This window comes from Pyxicephalus adspersus, chromosome 2 (genome assembly GCF_032062135.1).
Source record: "Pyxicephalus adspersus chromosome 2, UCB_Pads_2.0, whole genome shotgun sequence".
In the NCBI taxonomy this organism is placed as follows: Eukaryota; Metazoa; Chordata; class Amphibia; order Anura; family Pyxicephalidae; genus Pyxicephalus; species Pyxicephalus adspersus.
In genome coordinates this window covers 58,413,198-58,434,173 of record NC_092859.1, presented here as the reverse complement: position 1 = coordinate 58,434,173, position 20,976 = coordinate 58,413,198, and the positions used below count along the sequence as shown (strand labels likewise).

The 20,976-nt window shown below is 36.7% G+C and overlaps 1 protein-coding gene across 1 annotated transcript in view; it reads right to left on the bottom strand.

Annotated features, from left to right (window-relative positions):
* Positions 1-5,342: 5,342 nt before the first annotated feature.
* TGFBI (transforming growth factor beta induced) overlaps positions 5,343-20,976 on the bottom strand; it is a 79,752-nt gene continuing 64,118 nt past the window's right edge. The window contains exons 13-17 of the mRNA XM_072400818.1: positions 18,356-18,480; positions 14,658-14,760; positions 12,615-12,688; positions 11,562-11,586; positions 5,343-9,496 (exon numbers count right to left, since the gene is read on the bottom strand). Of these exons, the coding sequence (XP_072256919.1) occupies positions 9,450-9,496; positions 11,562-11,586; positions 12,615-12,688; positions 14,658-14,760; positions 18,356-18,480 (374 nt within the window). The 3' untranslated portion in view covers positions 5,343-9,449. The remainder of the gene's footprint in view (positions 9,497-11,561; positions 11,587-12,614; positions 12,689-14,657; positions 14,761-18,355; positions 18,481-20,976) is intronic.

Genomic DNA, 20,976 nt, shown 5'->3' with positions numbered 1-20,976 from the left:
CCGATGACATTTTTGATGAAAATGGTGATTAAGACGGGTGAACAGAATTAATCTCCCCAACAGGGACACAGTCAGCCATAAAGTCTTTGATTCCACCCTCTCCTTCACACCCCACATTCAGCACATCCCTGGGTCCTGCCACTTTCACCTCCTCCAAATTTGCCCCCACCTGTACCCAGAGACCATTAAAATCCTTGTACATCCTTGCTTTTATCATCTCTCCTCTGGACTACTGTAACATCATCTCCGGTATTCCACTAACCTGACTGTCTTCTCTACAATCTATTATGAATGCTGCAGCCATATTTATATACCCTTCCACCAATCCTTTCCTGCTACCTCTCTGTGATTTGCCTTCTAATCCTTTCACACCTCCACAGCCCTTCTGACTTGATAAAAAAAAAACATCTTTTCAAATTCACCAACCTGTCTTTTCTCTCTCTTAAACCCTCATTACTCAGTCACCATCCCCCCTCACTACTCAGTGCTACTTCCCCCACCTCTTTTGTAAATTGGGCAGGGTCCTCTCCTCCTCCTGTGTCATTGTTTGTATCAGTCTGACATTTGCAACTCCTATTTAATGTACAGTGCTGTGTAATATGTCGGCGCTATATAAATACAGTATAATGATATTATAATAAAATCTGACATCCAACTACTCTGTCCAACTCTAGAAAAAAAAAAGTTAGATATACTTTAAGATCTATTTTTTGTACTGCATATTTTAGCAAATTGCACTTTGGGCCCTGAACATTAAGCATGAGGAAGGAGGCTGACTCTGGTGGCATAAGGGGGTCATATTCAAACATTGTTAAAGTAAGAATGCTATATAATGCACGCATTAAAATGATTCAGTAGGTCAGAGCACAGAGTTGCGTAAAAACACAAGATTTGATAACTACATAATCAGAACGGAATTTAGCATTCCAAATAAATAATCAGCATTCAAAAAAAGATTGAAACTGATAGTGTTGTTAATAAGCCCAGCTTATATGTACTGCAAAAAAGTACAACATATGTCTACTAAGGAAAACCTGCAGCTTATCAGTGTTTGAACTGTTTGCCATATGGGACAATAGAAATATATCTGACTAAAATGGACATAACAATGTGACACTTTATAATTTTTTTCTAATTTTAGTATGAGTCCCCTTGACAATGTATTTTTTCATTCTGTCAGTTTTTATGCAGACAGCATGCCTGGTGCTGTACCTACCACTCCTAGTCTTGCTGCTCAGGGAATTACAAGAGGCGGATGCCAAGTGCAATCCATATGTTCCACTTGCAACATTAAAATAATTGTAATTTTTTTAAATAAATGTACAACTACAGAGAGAAACATTTTTCATACACACTGTGGAATACCAAGAATTTCCTTTTAAAGCTTACTTGCAGACAGTCTGTTTGTTAAAGAATGCAGGTGTTTGTATTGTATTATCAATAGTCTAGACTAGAATTAGACCTAAGAATCAAGAGATTCCCATAGCTACATAAAGGGACAGGACAAAATGAAAGCATGGCTTATATAATGTGGCATGGCTGATGGATTTAGAATGCTCCAAGTAAACACATTTCCTAATGTTTTCATTTTGTTGATCTTGCACTTAAGATAACCTCTGTGCTGGAAGCTTGCTAGGGAATCTGGACTGCAATTTCCTGTTATTTAAAAATCAAAAAGTTAGTGACTCTCAATGCACTTGACAAAAACAGCTGTTCCTTTTTTTGCATTTATAAATATTCAAACAGATACACTTTAGGAAGCTGATCCTGCTCTGGAGCTGCTAGTGTTGATGTTAAAGATACCTTCTTTTTCCAGGCAAATGATCAGAAATCCACTCAGAAGTCCATTTCAACAGTGCTTTCCCAGAAATAGGATAATTGATTCTGTAAACGTTGACTGGTATATATACTGTATATACACTGATGTAAAAATATTAAGCCTGTGCCAGGATAAAAATCATCAGTGAACTTTTTTGTGTGTTTGATAGTTAGTTTCCAAATATACTCAAGAGTGGTCAGGACTGAACTTTTCTGGGTTAATTAGGAAGGGATTGATGGCTAAATTATGAACATTTTCCCAAGCTCACAGGGAGGTCTGTTTAGTGATCTGATACTGCAAGAGAACCCTAAAAGACCTGAAAAAAAGCATTTCTGAAAAGAAAAGAGGCATGGTTTTGATCACATTGGGGTGCATTGACAGCCTATTCAAGACAAAATGATTGTGTCTCCTAACAGTCCACCCTTGGCCCACTGATACTTACCTTAGTATTTAGAGGCGTAATCCCTTACTCCTCTGTATTATCCACTGAAACATACCTGCTGCATAAAAATATATAGAAGAGCATGTGATCTCCTCCCATGTGACAGTGCTTCGGTATAAATGCTAGGTTAAAACATAATCACATCATTTAGGGGGTTACCATGACCAGGGTAGCACAGAAGTTGCTCATGCCACCCCCAAAACCACAGCTCCAACCATCTGTAACACCTCCAGTAAAATTCAACACCCTTCTTCCCACAGTTAAGAAATGTAAAATGGCTGTGGACAGCCATTTATTTAAAATATTTAAAAAAATATTATTAAGTGAGCAAAACATATAAACACAATATTATAACTTAAAACTCACTATTTTTGGAAATACCCATCTTAGAATCCTAACAACATAACAACTCCACCCCTGTAGACAATAACATAAACCATTCCCTGTTTTTACACCAAAAAGCTGCAGGTCCTGAAAGGCATGGTCCACCAAACCACCAAAACCACCTCAGGCACCGTTAATTGTTCATTTCCACGTCCAAAACACCTTTTTCCCTCTTTAAAGGGTGACCACACAAAAACTGCTTTCCTCACACCTTTTACATACTGACCAAGACCCTTGCCCTTAAGGACCCCAACAGCTACACCACAACACCTTGTACCCCCTCCCAATACCCAAGTGAAGGGCAGGGTGGGTAAACTTTTCCTTTTCTAAAACTGTTCTATAACTCTCCCCCACCTCTCTCTGACCCCATCCTCAGAATTTAACCCCTCCTCTCCCTGGTTCTTCTTCCCACCCCATCATGCAGGCCCTCCATCTATCTTTCTTCCTTGTTTGCTGCAGGCCTACTTTTCCTACTACTCACAGCCACATGAACTGAATACTTTGATAGTAAATTATTGTCCATCACTAATCACAAACCCATTTATCTTAAACATAGTAGTTAAAAAAGTTATGTTTTAAAAAATATGGAGGGGGGAGGGGTAGGCAGAGGGATCTTTGGTAACTAAACCCAATAATTTTAGTAGAAATAAGTTATAGGCAATAAAACATATGTCTGTTGATGAATGCCTACTTTTTAAATAAATGGCAAGCAAAGTTTGGTGTGGGAATCCCTTCGCACAAAATTCTAATTATAGATTATAAAACACTTTTTTTTAACCCGGGCAGTGGTCATATGCATCTGAATGTAGCTCATTCAAATCTGACACTTTTATTATTTACTAATTTGAATAGTATTTGGGACACCTGCTGAATGATGCTAAGGGACACATTTCTAACAAGTTAATGCACACATCATTCATATAACATGCTTAAAATGCCCTAAAGCTGTAGCATGATTGCTGGTCCCCTACTTTTCTGTCCAAGGCCCACTAGGTTCCGGGCAGGATGGGGGGGGGGGCTACATGTTTGCTGTCTCTCTTATCCTGGCCAGCCAGGCTTCCTAAGGCCTAGTCTCAATATAAGAGGGGAACCCCAAATGTTTATTTTTTCTATGAAGCATTATTTAAGGTAAATGATTAACCTATGCATGGCTTCAAAAATGCATTTTTCTGCTTATACTTTGAGTTATAGAAATGCTATGTCTTTGAACATATTTCCACTGGCCCCTCTGATCTCTTTAACAATTTTAGTGACAATACCATGTTCAGAGGCTTTGCAATCAGTTTGCAAAGGCAGCAAATTAAATTTGCTATGTGGCAAAAATTAGCCTAATTTTCATGAACCATTCTTCATTTGCAAAAAGAGAATTATTAGCAGCTGAGTGAAGTTTGCAAAAATCATCTGCCCATCTCTACTCTTGTGTTGTGCACTATATTGTTTTAAAACCCATTGATACTGCTCTCTCCAGTAAAATCTACAATACCAAGAAAACTTGTAGCATACTGTCACATTCCATCCACTTGTTGTTTTAAAAATATGTGTTCACTTAGTCCCCATAAATATATTAGCAAAGAACTGCATATCTATAATGTCTGTGGCTACAGTTAATGCTCTGTTCTGAATGTCCTCATTTGTATCCTACCAATTGGGTTGTAGAGTGCTGACACCACAATTGTAAAAACCCATATCTATGACACACAATACAAGGAATTATGGGCTGTGTGGTTTTTCATGTAGGCAGAAAGCTAACGGTGTTAAGCCAGAAATAGTGAAAACTGTCAGCATTCCCTATGAATGCATGAATTAACGCTTTTTGTAGAAATATTCTTTTACAATCACAAGTACAATTGCTGTAAGTACCAACAAATACCTGAAATAACTGAAATCTCAAACAATGTTATCAGCTTTCCCAGTTTTATTTTGTTACCTATAAAACCCCTAATCCATGTAGCAGAGAAAAACTGGATGTTTGCTGTTCAAATCAGAAAAACAACCTAATGTGACTTTAGTACTGCAAAAGCCCTCCCTATATGAGTATTAGAGTTTTTGTATAAACATTCATTTTTGTTAACAGCATACCAACAGGCATAAAATTATGTTTGGATCTAACATATTCCTACAAACGCAGAGAGAAGGCCATGCTGCCTCCTCGATATGTGGTGCCTATCTTGGCTGTTTACAGCACACTAAAGGAAATGCCAGAGTATAATAAAATATCACAACTACAGAACAACCCCTGCATTCATTAAAAAGTGATCAGGCAAAAAGTAAAGCATTTCTTTGGATAAGTATATACATATGGGAAAGCAATTAGGAGTTCAGAAGCCCACATTTTCCTTTTTACAGTTTTGCCTTAAAATTTGAGACTGATGTTTCTTATCAAACTTAACTTTAATACTAGTGTTTAAACATGAATTAGGAAACAATCCAACATACTGGATGCTATTCTGCAATAAGTTTAACAAAATGAAATGGCAAGGAATAAACCTTAAATGTTTGATGCAATGAATAGTGAGGCAAGGTTTTCACCTGTTGTCCAGCAGAAATGGCTCTGGCTAGCAATAAATCAAACATGTTTGGCCTAAGCAGCCCCCCATTTTGAAGAGTCTAACTTGTTCTATATTGTTTTCAAATAATATTTGTTTTAAATGCTAGCATTCATAATGCAATTCAAGAAGTATGGACGTGAAGAAAATACATGTTAAAATGTGTTTATTTTCAATTTTTTTGTGACAGATGGTTGTGATGAATTCTTTATTATGTCAATAGTTTTCACATACTTGTAACTCAAAATTCCAAAAAATAGAAAAGAAATAGCACAGAGAATGTACATATACAATATATATATATATATATATATATATATATATATATACAGAAAGAACAGACAACAAAAATGTTAGTATTGCCATAGTCACATTTATTCTAAAATGTGAATAAGATTTAGAAAAGTTTAAATATTTTCCATTACCAGCTGAAACCTAAGTTTCCCATGCAATGACAACAATTGTGTTCCATTTGCCACTATATGGCACTAGATGTGTTTTTGGCTGACATTTTTGGCTTTAGAAAACCAGTTTCTGGAGCATTCTTTATTTCCTTTGCATAGAAGAAAAAGCTACCACTATTTTCTTTGACCAGAGTTCTAAAGTAGTTTTAGCTTAATTCTAAACAATAGAATAACTGTTTGTCAATGTACAGTAAGTACATAAACACAAAATTGAAAAGTAAGCAAAGACTACACAGCAATTTACGTGTTGCAGGATGCAAGAAAACTCCTTGAACCAATACAAAAAACATTTTTTCGCTTTACTTTAACATTAGTGATTGTAATATTTGTTACAAAGCTTAGAACGTAAAAGAGATCCCCTAAATTTCTTTACAAATGATTTCTGGCTATCGTTAGAATAATTTATACATTTCTACAGTTAGGTTGTTAGCACTGGCATATGTGCTATTTCCTAACTGTCACTAGCATTTTGAAAATGGATTTTATTACTAATTCACGGCTCCAAAGGCTTCTAATTCTGGTGGCATTACTCTCACTGCACAGTTTTTACCTAGGAAAGCATAGTACTGATGTAACTAGCACTTTCCTCCTATTATCCTTACTGTAGACAGTTCCTGTAGATCCTTTAACTGTTTACATGCATATAATTAATCCTGATTCACCTAGCACAAAGTGATATCGATACCTCATCAGCAATTTGTCTGATGACTGGGATTACTTACAAAGTGATAAATTATTCATACAAATGAGAAAATTGAAAATCTCTTTACAAAGCATTTTATACAGCCTTTTTCACCCATTTGGTTAAGCTGCATACACACGTACAATTATTGTCATTGGAAAGGATCTGTCACGATCCTTTCCAACGACAAAGGATTACACGATGCATGAACGAGTGCTGTACATATATAAAGATGGGTGGGGGGAGAACAACGGAGCGGCACCCCGCTGCACGCTGTCTCCCTTCCCTTGCATTAGGATCATTCGTCATCCATCGTCCATGGATCTGCCAGGACAGACGTTCGGACGATGGACGCTGTACACACGCCAGATTCTCGTTCGGTATTGGCCCTGAGCCAATTATCAGGCGAGAACCATTGGACTTGTGTACGTAGCTTTAGGCATGTTGGTTGTATTTCAAATACCAAATCAGCAAGAACAATGCAAGATATGGGGATGATTACATGATTAGTATGCCGCTTTAATATGTTACATGTTTTTCACCACAGGGAAAAAGCAAGGGATGATGAAATCAACAAACCACATGTCCCATAGCATAAATGTTCTGCTATAATCTGTCAGATTACTTTAATATTACTATATTCTACTGGAGATTATTTTAAAGCAATTTAATAACACTGTTAATAATTAGAAACTCAAAATGTAACACTTTTGTTAAAATAAAAAACAATTCCCTTTGGATGAACTATGTACATTGCAAGGATTTTAACACACTTTAATGCAGATTCATATCTTTTTATCATTGGAAGAAATATCTGTTCATCATATCCTTTGTATGCTGATTCCTGAAGCCTGGGGATTCCTGGGGATGAAGCTGGTTCATTATGTCCACTTGGTGAATTCTAAAAGTCTATTTGCAAAACAACGAATTTAACATTCACTTAAAAAATTCCTGGTGGAGAATCACTCAGGTCCATGTGTTTTAATGGCAGTACAGCTAGTCCTTGGGTTACATACGAGATAGGGAATGTAGGTTTGTTCTTAAGTTGAATTTGTATGTAAGGCGGAAAAGGTACATTATTTTAATAAATGCAATTAGGACTGATGTTTGTCTCGAAATATTATTAGGCAGCATGGTGTCAGTTACTGTATAAAATCCTCACTGTGGGTTAATAACAAGCAAAGCAAAAAAAGGAAGCAAAAAAACTTTATGGAGGCTAGACATTCATTAACTTCTGGAGCAAGCTGTGCTTTGATACAAAAAAACAACTGCTGAGTTTGTCATGGTCATTAAAGAGTTACAAGCTGTCTCAGCTGAGACAGCTTCTCAGTCTCAGCTCTGTTTAGCAAAAGATTTCTTCTGCAAGTTATGGGAGCCACCACCCCCCCCTCCCCCCTATCAAGTCTCCATCCTGCACACAAACTAGCAGGGAAGCCCCGTTCGTATGTCGGATGTCCTTAACTTGGGGACTACCTGTAATTGATTCTCCACCAGCGAAAGTTTGGTAATTGTCAAATTCATTGATTTTTAAATAAACTGCTTAGTGTTTTGATGAAGGAAGTTTAAGTGTCTGAATCCTTTTAAAATAGCTATTCTATATGGAATAGCTCATCGGAATTTAAAGTCCTATTCCAAGGAATGCCTGTAATTCACTTTGTATTTTAGTGAAGAGTTATATTAAAAATCAGTGAGCCAACAACACAGCCAGGAAATACCATTTATAGGAGCTTTATGTACACCAAAGGTGTACAGAATGCATTCAAGGTGCCATACCACATTTAAGCTTTGACAGGTTTTAGAAAATTACAGCAGCTGTACCATGAAATGTAAAGGTATTTTTAATACCAATAAATTTTAAAATCTTTTGTGTATAAATGTATATATATATATATATATATATATATATATATAAAATTACTTTGTATGTGTTATATTTTTTGTAGTGTGGTTTTCTAATTTCACACACATTGGGCCTGATTTAATAAAGCTCTTGAAGGCTGGAAAAGATACACTCCCATGCAGGATTAAAAACATTTGCTAACAAATAGCAAATTATTTTTAAGAAATCCATTCCAGGTTTGCTGGATCACCCAGGTTCATTAATGAAAGTGTATCCTCTTGAGTCTTGGAGAGCTTAAATAAATCAGGCCCATCGTGACAGCTATTTTTTGTTGAATATATTTAAAATAAATGAGCACTGACATATATTTACAGAAATATTAATTTTTAATATTTCTAAAAAATTACTCTCTGGCGGTATTCCCGAGTGTGGTTCGGGGTTCAATTTTAGTGCCAAAAGCAGTAACCCTGAGCCACACTCAGGGTGAAATTGCTAGGGAGTTTTAAAGTCCTACCTGGTTTCCATGTTCCAGCAGCGTCCTCCAACTGTGCCCATGGTGTCCTCCAGTGATGCCCACGACGTCCTCCAGGGATGCCTGGCATCTACTTCCCCTGGCGATGTTGGCCGGGCATCACCAGGCTACACAGATGCCAGCCGGCATCTGCATCGCTGGCGTGTGCCGGCCGGGCATCTGCTCGTGAGCCTTAGGCTGGAGGGCAGGACTGTTGGGCTGGTAGGCGGGACCAGGCAGGAAATTTAAAATAATGGGTATTTTTAAATGTACCACTTTTACATTTAAAAATATTCATTATTCAGACCGCCAGGGAGGTTAAATATATTGCCTAGCCAGAAGGACAATGTAAAAAATTAGATGAACCCTTTTATGAAATGAAAAAAAGATATTTCAAATGCCAAAACATAAGACTAATATTTCCCATATATTCTGTTTAGAAAAAATGACAATCATACAAAGACATTTTTCATTTTTAAAAGTACTGTTCTTTGAATATTTCTTGGTTAAAGTACAGGAGAGAGATGTCATCTCAGGAACACTTTATTGTTAACAGGCATGTTTTTTTAGATCACCACCATGTGTATCTAGCACACAAGCCTTGAGAAAGGATAACTCTTGAGCAATTTGGGCTAGATCTTAAAAGTTTTAAACAAAAACATCAAAACAACAAAGTCAAAATAACAAAATGTAGTTCTTCTTTTTAAAAATAAAGGGGCACTTATGGCAATGGCTGTTTCTTGTTTTTCACCCCGGAGGCTTTAGTTCTGTTGCTTCATTCTTGACATGAGCCGAGAATATGCAGGTGCTGAAAAGAAGACGAGGGGGTAAAAGTTTTAAATACAGGTTCCTACATTTTAGTAGTGTTGGTCTCTAAGTAATTGCATATGAGCCCACTGCGTCTACCAATTGTTTTTGTTGTCACTTACATCATGCTTTTCATAAGTATTGGAATCTGCTTTTCTTAACACAATTACCAAACTGTCTCCATGTCCAACAAAATCAGAAGTGTGTTGTATGTTGAAGAGCCTTAAGCACCCTGTCTCTTCAAGGCAGTGACATTAATAGACAGGTAAGTATTAAATCTTTACAGACAGAGCTCAGTTTATCTTTATTAACAGCAACACCACGCATTTCACAGCCTATTATTATATATTTATAGGTCATTTTCTAGAGTTCGGGCAAATTTTACAGTGGAGTTAATGAACTTAAGAACTTTAGGATGTTACCATTGAAAATTGATTGATTTCTCCCTCTGAAAGGGATAATTATTTAACTTAGTGAGTTAGATGAAGCTCTGCTGATTTATGTTAACCACAAATTACTAAAAATTAGAGGAAAATTTCTTTGCATAGTGTTTTTTCACTCAAGTAAACAGCCTAATGTCACGGCTACACAGGGCCAAGTGGTGGACCCACTGTGTGACCTACCCAGTGGGTGGGGACGTGCAAGGGGCACAGGGTGTAAGCAGTAGCTTGGTCTTCTCCAGAGCATCTAGAGGTGAGTTTGTTGTGAGGCAAGCTACTGCCAGGTTGTGGCCCCCGTGCCCGCCGAGGCAGGTGACTGCTAACAAGCAGGAACCAAAACGTAGTGCCAAAGGGAAATCCAAAAGAGTAGTCAAACGAGCCAAAGGTCAGGGTAGGCAGAAAACAAGGGTAGTAAGGAAACAAGCAAAAGGTCAGGACAGGCAGCAAGCAAGAGTTGTCTGGAAACAAGGCGGGGTCGGTACATGAATACCACTGGAACAGTACGCAGGAACTGGAACAGTAGAAACCTGGGAGTAGAACCACAAGGAAAGCCTTTGTCCAGGCAACTTCCTGTTGCCAGGTCACTTCCTTAAAAAGGGGATGTCAGGTGATAGGTGTAGGCCATGTGAGCCGCAGACACTAATCCCACCAGCAGAGGGAGTGCTGGTGATGAAATAGTCTCACGTGTTCCTCAGATGCCTACCAGCAGATAGAGAGCATCTGCGGAATACCCTGGTTCTCTGAGGCAAGGGAGCAGCTGACAGAGAACAACCTGACCTGGACCAGGAAGTGTGCAGGGAGTTGGATCCAGAGGCAGAGATGGTGCTGGGATGAGGGGACTGCAAGGAGAGCGAGCCAGAAGGAGGCACAGATGACCTAGGCCTGCGGGGATCTGTGACACCTAAATGCCTTCAGAAAATCAACCCACGTATTTACAGAATGCATTGACCTATTCGAAAGCAACCCTGCCATTAACAGATCTCTCAACCTTACTGAACCCATAAAGACACACACACACTCAATTTTATCCAATTTTTGTGCTTTGTGGTACCCACTGTAGTAAAACCGTTTATGTTTTTAGCAACCTTAGCAGGATCTTTTTTTGGGTTTACACTTTTACTACTTAGTTGCTAGTAGGTTTTATATTGTAACATGTAAAAGGCTTGTAGTGTAAATATAAAGATAGATCTTATAGCACTTTCATACAGGTGCTGAAGTTTAGTTGTAATTACATTACATAAACCTCCCCACATAGATGTATGAGAATACAATAATTTGTGTTAAATATGTAATAAGAAAAGAACCTTGACCATTCAGGGCCATTCAAGTATATAAAAGGAAGAAACTTTATGCTATTTATACACTATAGTGAAATATTTTGCTACGGCCTGTGGTTAGTTATTCACGGCCTGTAGTTAGTTCAAAATCATAGAAATCGTTAGTATTGCAAAAAGAATTTTCTTCTGTAATATTCATTATATTTTTGATGGAACCCATTTTCTCTTTTGAAATATAAATATATTGTGAAGAATGGGGGGTGGGGGAGTTACAGTGAAATAGAGAATATGTGTGGTCATGTATACCAAACAGCATGAATATATTGAAGTTTCTTATGGTATGCTTTACCTAATCGAGCGTTCCTTTGAGAAACCTGAAAAAAACCAAAACAAAAACAAAGTAAGAAACTGTTAAAAAATGTACATGAATATGTGTTCCAGTTTATGACTGATGACTCCACATTGTTCTGCATTCCATTCCATATCAGTAACACAATCACTATTAATGGTATGCTTGCACAAAATGAATATTAATGCATTTGCTTTACAAAAAAAGCCAGATAAGCATAAGACACAATACAATTACAACATATTTTTGTATAATATTGGAAAGTAATTTTCTCTAAATAAATAGTGCCACATATAAAAAGAGCCTTCTAATTTATCTTTCTGTGCCTTAAAAAGGGTACTGATTGTTGATAACCTCAAAAGTGGTTATTTTTTGTTTAATGAAGTAACCAGTATCAAGTCTTTATAAATAAATTGAAAGCCCCAACATAATTTTGAGAGGTGAATGTCGAGAGCGACAGCAAAGTATAAGTCACTTTAGTGCTCTATATTACTGTAGTAAGCAGCTAGGGCAACTTTACTCAACCTTTTTACAATTAGGTAACAAATGACAAGAACATGAGGAATCCCTACTAAAACAACACTTTTCTGGTTAATTTGCCTCTTAATTTGCGAGCCAGTAGAAAGATTGTCCCCTACAATGGTAGATAAAATACCAACTTTAGGCAGAATTGTGCTGCTGGCTCTACCAAATGGTGTTGGTCCCAGAACCATGCAGGCATCATAAAATGAAGAACAGCAAAATATGCAAAACCTCCAGAAACCACTGAAAAAAAACCCAGGGTTTCACGGAACCTTGGTTGAAAATGGCTAAGCAATGGAAGTACATTATTTATGGCTGATGGCTTCATATATTCAACAAAGTGCTAATGGAAGCAAATTAATATCCCACATTTTGCTACACGGGTCGACTTACAAATGGTTTCACACAACTATCACCTACAAATCTACAATTTTTTATTAATTCAATTAGGAAAATGTATGAATGACTGATGAACGTTGTGTAAATCTTTTGTGAAAATATTTTTAAACAGACCTCTTTTTTGAAATTTACCTTTGAATATGCAGCTGCTTGTCTCAGAATATCAAGTCCAGAATCTGAGAGCTCATCTCCTCTTTCTTGGGCCTCTGTAGAGTAAAATAAAATACAACAAAAAAACGTTACAACAAAAAAAAAACGTTACAACAAAAAAATGTTACAAGATCATGTATTTTCAGTGAAAGTTAATGCTCCTCTACACTTTGACCATTTCTTGTACAAAAAGAAATGTGGATTTAACAACTTAAGCTGCCTACAGATGTCTAAACATGGCTGGCCCTCCACATTAAATATGACCACTAAATCATCTTGATAACAGAAAAGAACAGTGAATAGTTCTATGGACCAATTGTGCCTGTTGATGCCCATTGAACTGGAGGCAACCATTAGTGGTTTAACAGGGATAACATTTGTAAATGTATGAACAAAGATCCTGTTTTTCCTATAGGCTGTGTAATTATGGGTGACACCATATTACAGTGAATGCAAATACTTAACACTTTTTGCATACAATTTGTGAGTGCAGAGAATAAATAAATATCAGTGTTTTCCTTCCTTATCTTTATGTCCACCAACACTGCATAATTAGAAAGTAACATCACAAGAACACAAGTAAAGTAATATGATCTAGCTGATTTTGTCAGTATACAAAAAGTATGAACTATTGCTGGTTGTATAATATGTGTGGTAATCTATATCTATAATATCTGTTTCTAGATTTAACCCCATATTAGTGGGATCTGGCCAGGCAGGTATGACAGATCTTCCATAAGCTCTGTTAGTTTTTTTAGACAGACTGTTTAGACAACTACAGCTGGAGAAAACTACACTCCAGCTGATGGCACCCTGTGTATAGAAACATTTGCCTAACTAAATATAGTATACTCTTTTGTAATTCACCACTTCTTTTCTAAATCTTAATGAAGATCTTTGTTGTTATGTTATGTATGTTTTTCTACTATTAGATGCAACCCAGAGATTCTACATACATATATTTTACTCTGTTTCTCTCTTATATGCATAACATGCTGGTAAAGTTGAAATCAGAAACCCTTTCAATGCTTAATTTGCATCAGATGGGGTTCTACTTCAGTTTAGTATGGAAGACAGCATTCATGAAACTACAGTTGACTATAATCGACATTCCTTGTGGCCAGTTACAGCATAGACTGAACCAAATATATTGCTAAAATGCCTATTTAGCAGTCAAATGTGATCTTACCAGAGTCTGAGGGCCTAAATGTTAATTAAATTTAAATAATTCTACATTTGATTAACCAGACTAATAGTTTTAGTAGAGTGAGCTTTTAGCCCCCTGATGTGATAGGACTTTGAATGTAACCTACATGCACTAATGTGTCTTTGAATCAGTGTATCCATACATGTAATGAACTCTTTCACTGCACTTATACTAAAAAAAATTTGGAAAACTGAATGCAGCAAATAATCAACCTCTTTTTTCTTAGCTGTTTTATTGAAAAATACTCCATGCACTGGTGTCCGCAATGGCTTACCATTATGTTTACAAGTAAGGACATCACTTGCGTATAAAAATGTAAAAAAAAATTATAAATGCAGTACTGATTTAAAACCCCAAATTTCCCACTCTTTCCTCCCATGTTTTTCTAACCCAACAAACAGCATATATGTCTTAACTTGTCAAAAAAGATACATTCACCTAAATGTACCTTACAGATTTCTTTGACTGTGTCATTTCCCGTACAGGGGACCACTGGCACCCACACTCACCTTTCCTTGCCCACCCCTTCTTACTGACATCAACACTGTGGTCTTTTTGTTCATTTAAAAAATGGACTTGCCACAGACACTTGACAACACCGTGTCAAGATCAAGCAGTCAGTAATTGTCAACACCTGAGGAAAGCCTCGCTGGATATAAACAGATGAAGACAGAAGAAATATGCTAGTGAGTGCCAGTAAGTAAAAACCAATTGGTTTTAGATATTCTTTTTTGTTGCCAGCAGTTAGTTGGATTGGGGGGTTAGGTTGATTGAGGGGGGTAGATGGAGAATATCCAATAAGTTTTATATACACTTACTTGGTGGCTGTAACACAGTGTTAATAGCATGGATTACACCATTTGTTGCCATCAGATCTGCTTCAGAAACACGCTGTTTATTGACATACAGTGTGGAGTTTCTCTGTAAAAACAACACATATGAAATGTACTTGATTTTCTAATCTATAAAAAAACTTTTAACTGTTACTTCATTTTATCCTTAGCTTAGATAATGACCTAAAAAATGAAAAAAACTGTCTGTGCTAGATTCATACATCCAACTTTGATGATGTGCTATGGCCCAAAATGGAATTCCCAAACACTGGAGATGTTTTCACATGCTCAGATTATTATTTAATGTGCTTATCCAAATGACAGCACATAGGCTCCAGTAATTTAGTGAGACTATCAAAGACAGCTGTACAGGTAACAGGATTACATTGTCACTACATATAATAACATATATGGTATCAGTGTATGTATGACATAATATATTGTTCATCGCTAAAACTCCCTACATATCAAAAAAATGTGTAATCAATGTTATCACCTGCACCTGTGCTATGTTGTTAAAATAATTTAAAATGTATCCAAAGCTTAAAAATGAATTCTTTTTATTGACTTCCTTTTGTTCTGTTAAATACATCATATGTTTAAAACACCAGACTACGTAACATTTTACGATAGTGTGACTTTTTTTTTTTTTTTGCATCCATAAGTTTAACAAAATATTTTCATGTTTCTTTTTTCATGCATCTTTGCTTTGTGTATGTTGTTTATGCTCTGCGCTTTTGTCTTGGGTATTCAGTGCTGTGCCCAGTATGTATACTGTGTGTATTGTGTTTGCTCTGTGTTGTATTCACTGTGTTTTTTAATGTTCTGTAAATGGTGTGTATGTTCTGTTCTGTTAAGGCCCTGTGCAGCTTGTGTTGTGCATGCTGTCTTCCCTCCATAGTGTTCATATTGTGAGCAATTTGTCTTGTGTTTGCCCAAAATGTACAGTCATGGCCAATATCGGCACCTTTGCATTTATGTCAGAAAATGCACCACTCCTCCCAAAAATTGTTGCAACTACAAATGCTTTGGCATTGCCATGCTAATTTCTTTTGGTGGCACTGGAAGAGAACAAAAAAGCAGAGAGAAAAAATCTGAGACATTCCACACAAAATGTCAATAATGGCCTGGACAAAATGATTGTCACCCTCAAGTTAATACTTGGTAGCACACCCTTTGGAAGAAATAACTGATGTTAATTGGTTTCTTTAACAATCAATGAATTTTAGACCACTCTTACCTTGCCAGCTTCTCCAGATCTCTCAGATTTGAAGGGTTCCTTCTCCCAACGGCTGTTTTTAGATCTCCCCACAGGTGCTCTAGGGTCTTAGATCTGGATTCATTGCTGGCCATTAGAGATGAGCAAATTTCTTGAAAATTCGATTTGGTCGGTTTGCCGAATTTTCCAAAAAGATTTGCTTCGATACGAGTTTATTTGCGGCGAATCACGTTAAAAATGGCTATTTACGGTTATTTCGGCTATTTCGTGGTTGCCGTGCAGTACATCTACTATGTATTCTTAGATAGAGCTTCTCTATCTAAGAATACATGGCACTAAAGGGGATGAATGGGGACAAGATAGTGAAACTCTATCTAAGAATACATAGAACAGCGCTACAAGAGCAATCGCTCTTGCCATGCTGTGATTTTACTATGTATTCTTAGATAGAGTTTCTTTAACTAAGAATAAAGGGCACTAAAGGGGACGTCACGTCACTAAAGGGGACTGTGACTTCACGTGGGAAACTGAACTGCAGTCCTCTGCAGTTCCACTACAATGTCCAGGAATTACAGGACTTGTCCCCATTCATCACCTGTAGTGCTCTGTATTCTTAGATAGTGAAACTCTATCTAAGAATACATTGAACAGCGCTGCAACAGCAATCACTCTTGCCGTGCTGTGATTTTACTATGTAGTCTAAAGCTGCGTACACACTTGCAATTTTTGTCGTTGGAAAGGATCTTTCACGATCCTTTCCAACGACAAGGGGCTGCAAGATGCATGAACGATGCTGTACATACAGCACCGTTCATGCTCTATGGAGAGGGGAGGGGGGAGAGCGACGGAGCGGCACCCTGCTGCGCGCTCTCCCCTTCACTTTCATTACGATCGGCTGTCGTCCATCGTCCGTGGATCCGGCAGGTCGGACGACACCGACTGTACACACGGAAGATTTTCGCCCGATAATTGGCCGATGCCGATTATCAGGCGATAAAAATCTGCCGTGTGTACGTAGCTTTAGAAAGTTTCATATCTTCGCTCATATCTACTGGCCACCTCAGAACTCCCCAGCACTTTTTCTTAAACTATTTCTGGTTGATTTTTGAAGTATGCTTTGGGTCATTGTCCTGCTGTCAGACCCATGACCAACCTCAAAACATCAGTGAACCTCCTCCATGCTTGACTGTAGGAACCCTCTTTTTTTCTTTGCAGGCTTTTGTTTTCTGTAAACATTCAAATAATGTGAGTTACTGAAAAGGTGTGTTCTTTTCTCATCTGTCCAGAGGACATTCTCCTGGAAGGATTGTGAGTTCCACAGGTTAGTTTTAGCAAACTCATTATTTTTGTGTCAGCAGTGGGCTCCTCCTGGGTCTCCTGCTATAGTGTCCCTTTTCATTCAAGGGCAACAGATAGTGCAAGCTGACACTGCTGTGCCCTATGTCTACAGGTCAGCTTGAATTTGTTTGGAAGTTGATCAAGGTTCTTTATCCAGCATTCAAACATATCCTCGTTGTAACATATCATCAATCTTTCTTTTTCATCCACGTCTAGAGAGATTAGCTACAGTACCATGGGCGGTAAACAATGTTAATCTTTACAATGTTGCACACAGTGGACACAGGAACATTAATATTTCTGGAGATGGCCTTGTAGCCTTAGGATTGTACTTGCTTTTTTATAATTTTGGTTCTCAAATCCTCAGACAATTCTTTGCTCTTCTTTCTTTTCTCCATGCTCAGTGTATTACACACAGACCTTCAAATCTGAGAGAACTGGAGCAGCTGGCAAATGAAGAGTGATCCAAAATTCCAGTAGATAGATGTAAAAGACTGATTAAATGATACAGAAAGCAATTAGCATCAGTTATTTCTTACAAAGGGTGTGCTACCAAGTATTAAGTTGAGAGTGCCAATAGTTTTGTCTAGGCCATTTTTGATGTTTTGTGTGGAATATCTCCGATACCAAACCATTTAAAAATGCAAAGATTTTCTGGGAGAAATGGTGCATTTTCTGACATACAGTAAATGCAAGGGTGCCAATATTTTTGGCCATGCCAGTATGTGTTCTGTTTAGTGCAGGTTGTGTATTCTGTGTGTGCTGGGTATACTTTATGTGAACACTGTTTGCGATATGCGGTGTAAATGAACAAACTTCCACAACCATAATTTTCATAGAGGTATTGTTATGTTTAATAAACTGTATTTAAATGATGCAAACATATTAGGCAGCACTGTACAATAAATAGGGATTGCAAATTAGCGTTCAGAAGAAGTGACATAATCTTATCTGTAAAAACTAAGTCTAAAGTATAAGAGCTAATTGTAAGTGATGCAGTTCTATGTATAATACTTACTAATACTAAATGTATTTCATAAATGGTATATATATTTTTTTGCAAATGTATTCTTTTTTTAATTCATTTAAAAAATGAGCATTGATATCATTAGGAAAAGTAACTTACTGAGATGGCTTCCAGTTTACCACCCTGCAGAGACTTTAATCTTACAAGTTGGCTAACTGCCCCGCTGACCAGGATCTCATCACCAATGTGATACTTCAAAAGATTGGAAAGCTCTTTGGCATTACCTTTAAAGGAACACAAAGTATATATAATACCTTTCTTGAAAAACAATATGCTTCGGCAAAGTACATTGGGAATAAATGTAGTCATGTTGGTATAGGAATTCAAACTGTATGTAAACCTGTATACAGATAGACCAGGTATGGAAAGTATAGCAGAAAATGGTTACTTAGAAGAACCTCATAGCATCATTGGTTAATATTCCTCAAGATTTAGCTTAAGGGAACCGACAATCATACAAAAGTGGAAGTGTCAGTACATACCTGGAAAAGCACCAGTGTTAAAATATATTGTCCATAACAGCAGAACTAGTGGGACATGGACATAACATGTTTATGAAACAGTAGTTATGGAATCAGCTGTTTCCTTATCTTTTTCACCATTAGATTTTCTACTGGTCCTTCCATCATCAACAGTCACATCTCTCTTCCCAATCATTACATAAAAAAGATATCTTCATAAAGCTACAGTGCTATACATTGGCTAGATTCAGAGAAAAATGCCACACAACAGAATAAAATAAAACAGTAAACATAAATGCAGATGAAAACTATAGCTGATTAGTAATTCAATCCACTGTTTCTTGTTGATCTAATTAGAAAGCCAACAGTGTACTACATGTTTTTTCCATTTCAGTCTATTTGATTAACACAGGGCTGTATGACCAAAACCAGAGAGGGGAACCCATAACACCCAATCCTGATAAAATAAAATGAAAAAAAAAAAAATGGAGAAATCCTTTGACAAGTTAACTAAAAGTATAGACAGCCCCAGAGTTGACATAGAACAGCATGTTAGAATAGTGGGTAAGAACTCTTGCCTTGCAGCCCTGGGTTCACTATAAAAGTTAGTGTGAAGTTTGTATGTTTGCCCCATATTTGTACAACTTTTCTGCTCCAATAAACATGTGCAACAAGTTGTCTGTTTTAAATCCAATTAGTAGAAACCCTTGGCTAACTGTACTGGACATTGCCACAGCTGCAATAGAAGTAAACAGTGCCAAGCCCACAGAGGTTGGAGGAAGTGAGAACATAGATTATCATCATCTGAGGTTTCCATAATATTTGCAAAGTATTATACGGAGGAGCCAAATAGCCAATTTTTTTTTGTAGAGGAATAACTTTGGGGGACAGAAATACAACAGACTGTGGAATACAACAGATCATGAATAGCATTTTCTTTGAATCTTCCACTTTTTTTCTTTTATTTGACTCAGAACCTACTCATTAAGGTATGTTAACAATACTGAGAGTTTTAAACAACTGCTTAAAAGTTTTGTAAATGTGGTGTGGTGGGTTCACTCGTTTATCAAGGTTGTGTTTACTGAATTTCATGTAAATCAAAGTCAGATCAAAGGGATTAGGTAGTATAGCCTTTAAAGTACTAAAGTATATGTCTTTTATTGTTGTCTGTGTTCCCACTGGAGGCATTGACTCTTTATTTGTTTTAGTGACCATGGTTGTTGGGACTAAAAGAAATGGGAAATCTGGGATTTTAATTTGTAACTAGAACCATAATAGATTGGAAATGTTCCAATAGGAGCAACTGTAAAATAAGAATTAACTTAATTTCTAATAAAATATTTCCGATTATTTTTTGTTGTGTCTGCAGGACATGAAGTCAAGGATAATCAATCTCTGCTCCAAAGCCAACTTTAAATAAGATACATTTTGGTTTTAGATATAGTATTAATAACGGAAGCCCTTTATGAATAGTTTGCTTTATTCAAACCACTACTAATTTACATCATAGAATGTTGTTCTGTATAAATCTCTGCTGCCTGTTATAAAGTTGCAGTTTTGCATTTGCCTAAATGAAAACAGATATCAGCTGTACTGAATTAGAAATCATACACAAGCATAGAGTATCAGGGTATTCTGGGACAAATGTAAACCATTCATTCATACATGCTGTTCTTTCACTTTTCTGTGGGAAGCAATTCACATGCAATTTGAATCCATCTTTACTGTAAGTTTGGCTTAATAATTAAATGAATTTAGACCTCATGCGGTGTCATAACATTACATGCATATGCATTAATATTTTACAAAAAGCTAGCATTGCAACACTTTCTTTAAAAAATGTTGAGTTGGTTGTAAAATACTTGATCTAAAATGATGTTCAGTCTTTATGTTGATTCTTGATGTTCATTTTCTATATGTGTAAATTGTCAAATGCTAATGTCTAATAACATTGCTGCAACTTTTTTTTTATAAAAAGATATGGTATTTATGGTATATTTTTGTAATTTATTTTTTATCAACTGGTCACAAGTACAGAATACTTTGAGTTTCTACATTTTCTTTTAATTTTCTTTTTTTTTATGAAATCTACAGCATGGAGCCAGCAGTTGATGTATTTAGAAATTCATGTTTTGCATCCTTTAGGTTTATGTGCTTCTTTGAGACTGTTTCTCATAGCAGATGTTTTTTTTTTTTTTGTACCAGGGCTGCAGTAGTGTGCAGTGTATACAATAAGTAGGCTCAGATTTTATTTACAAT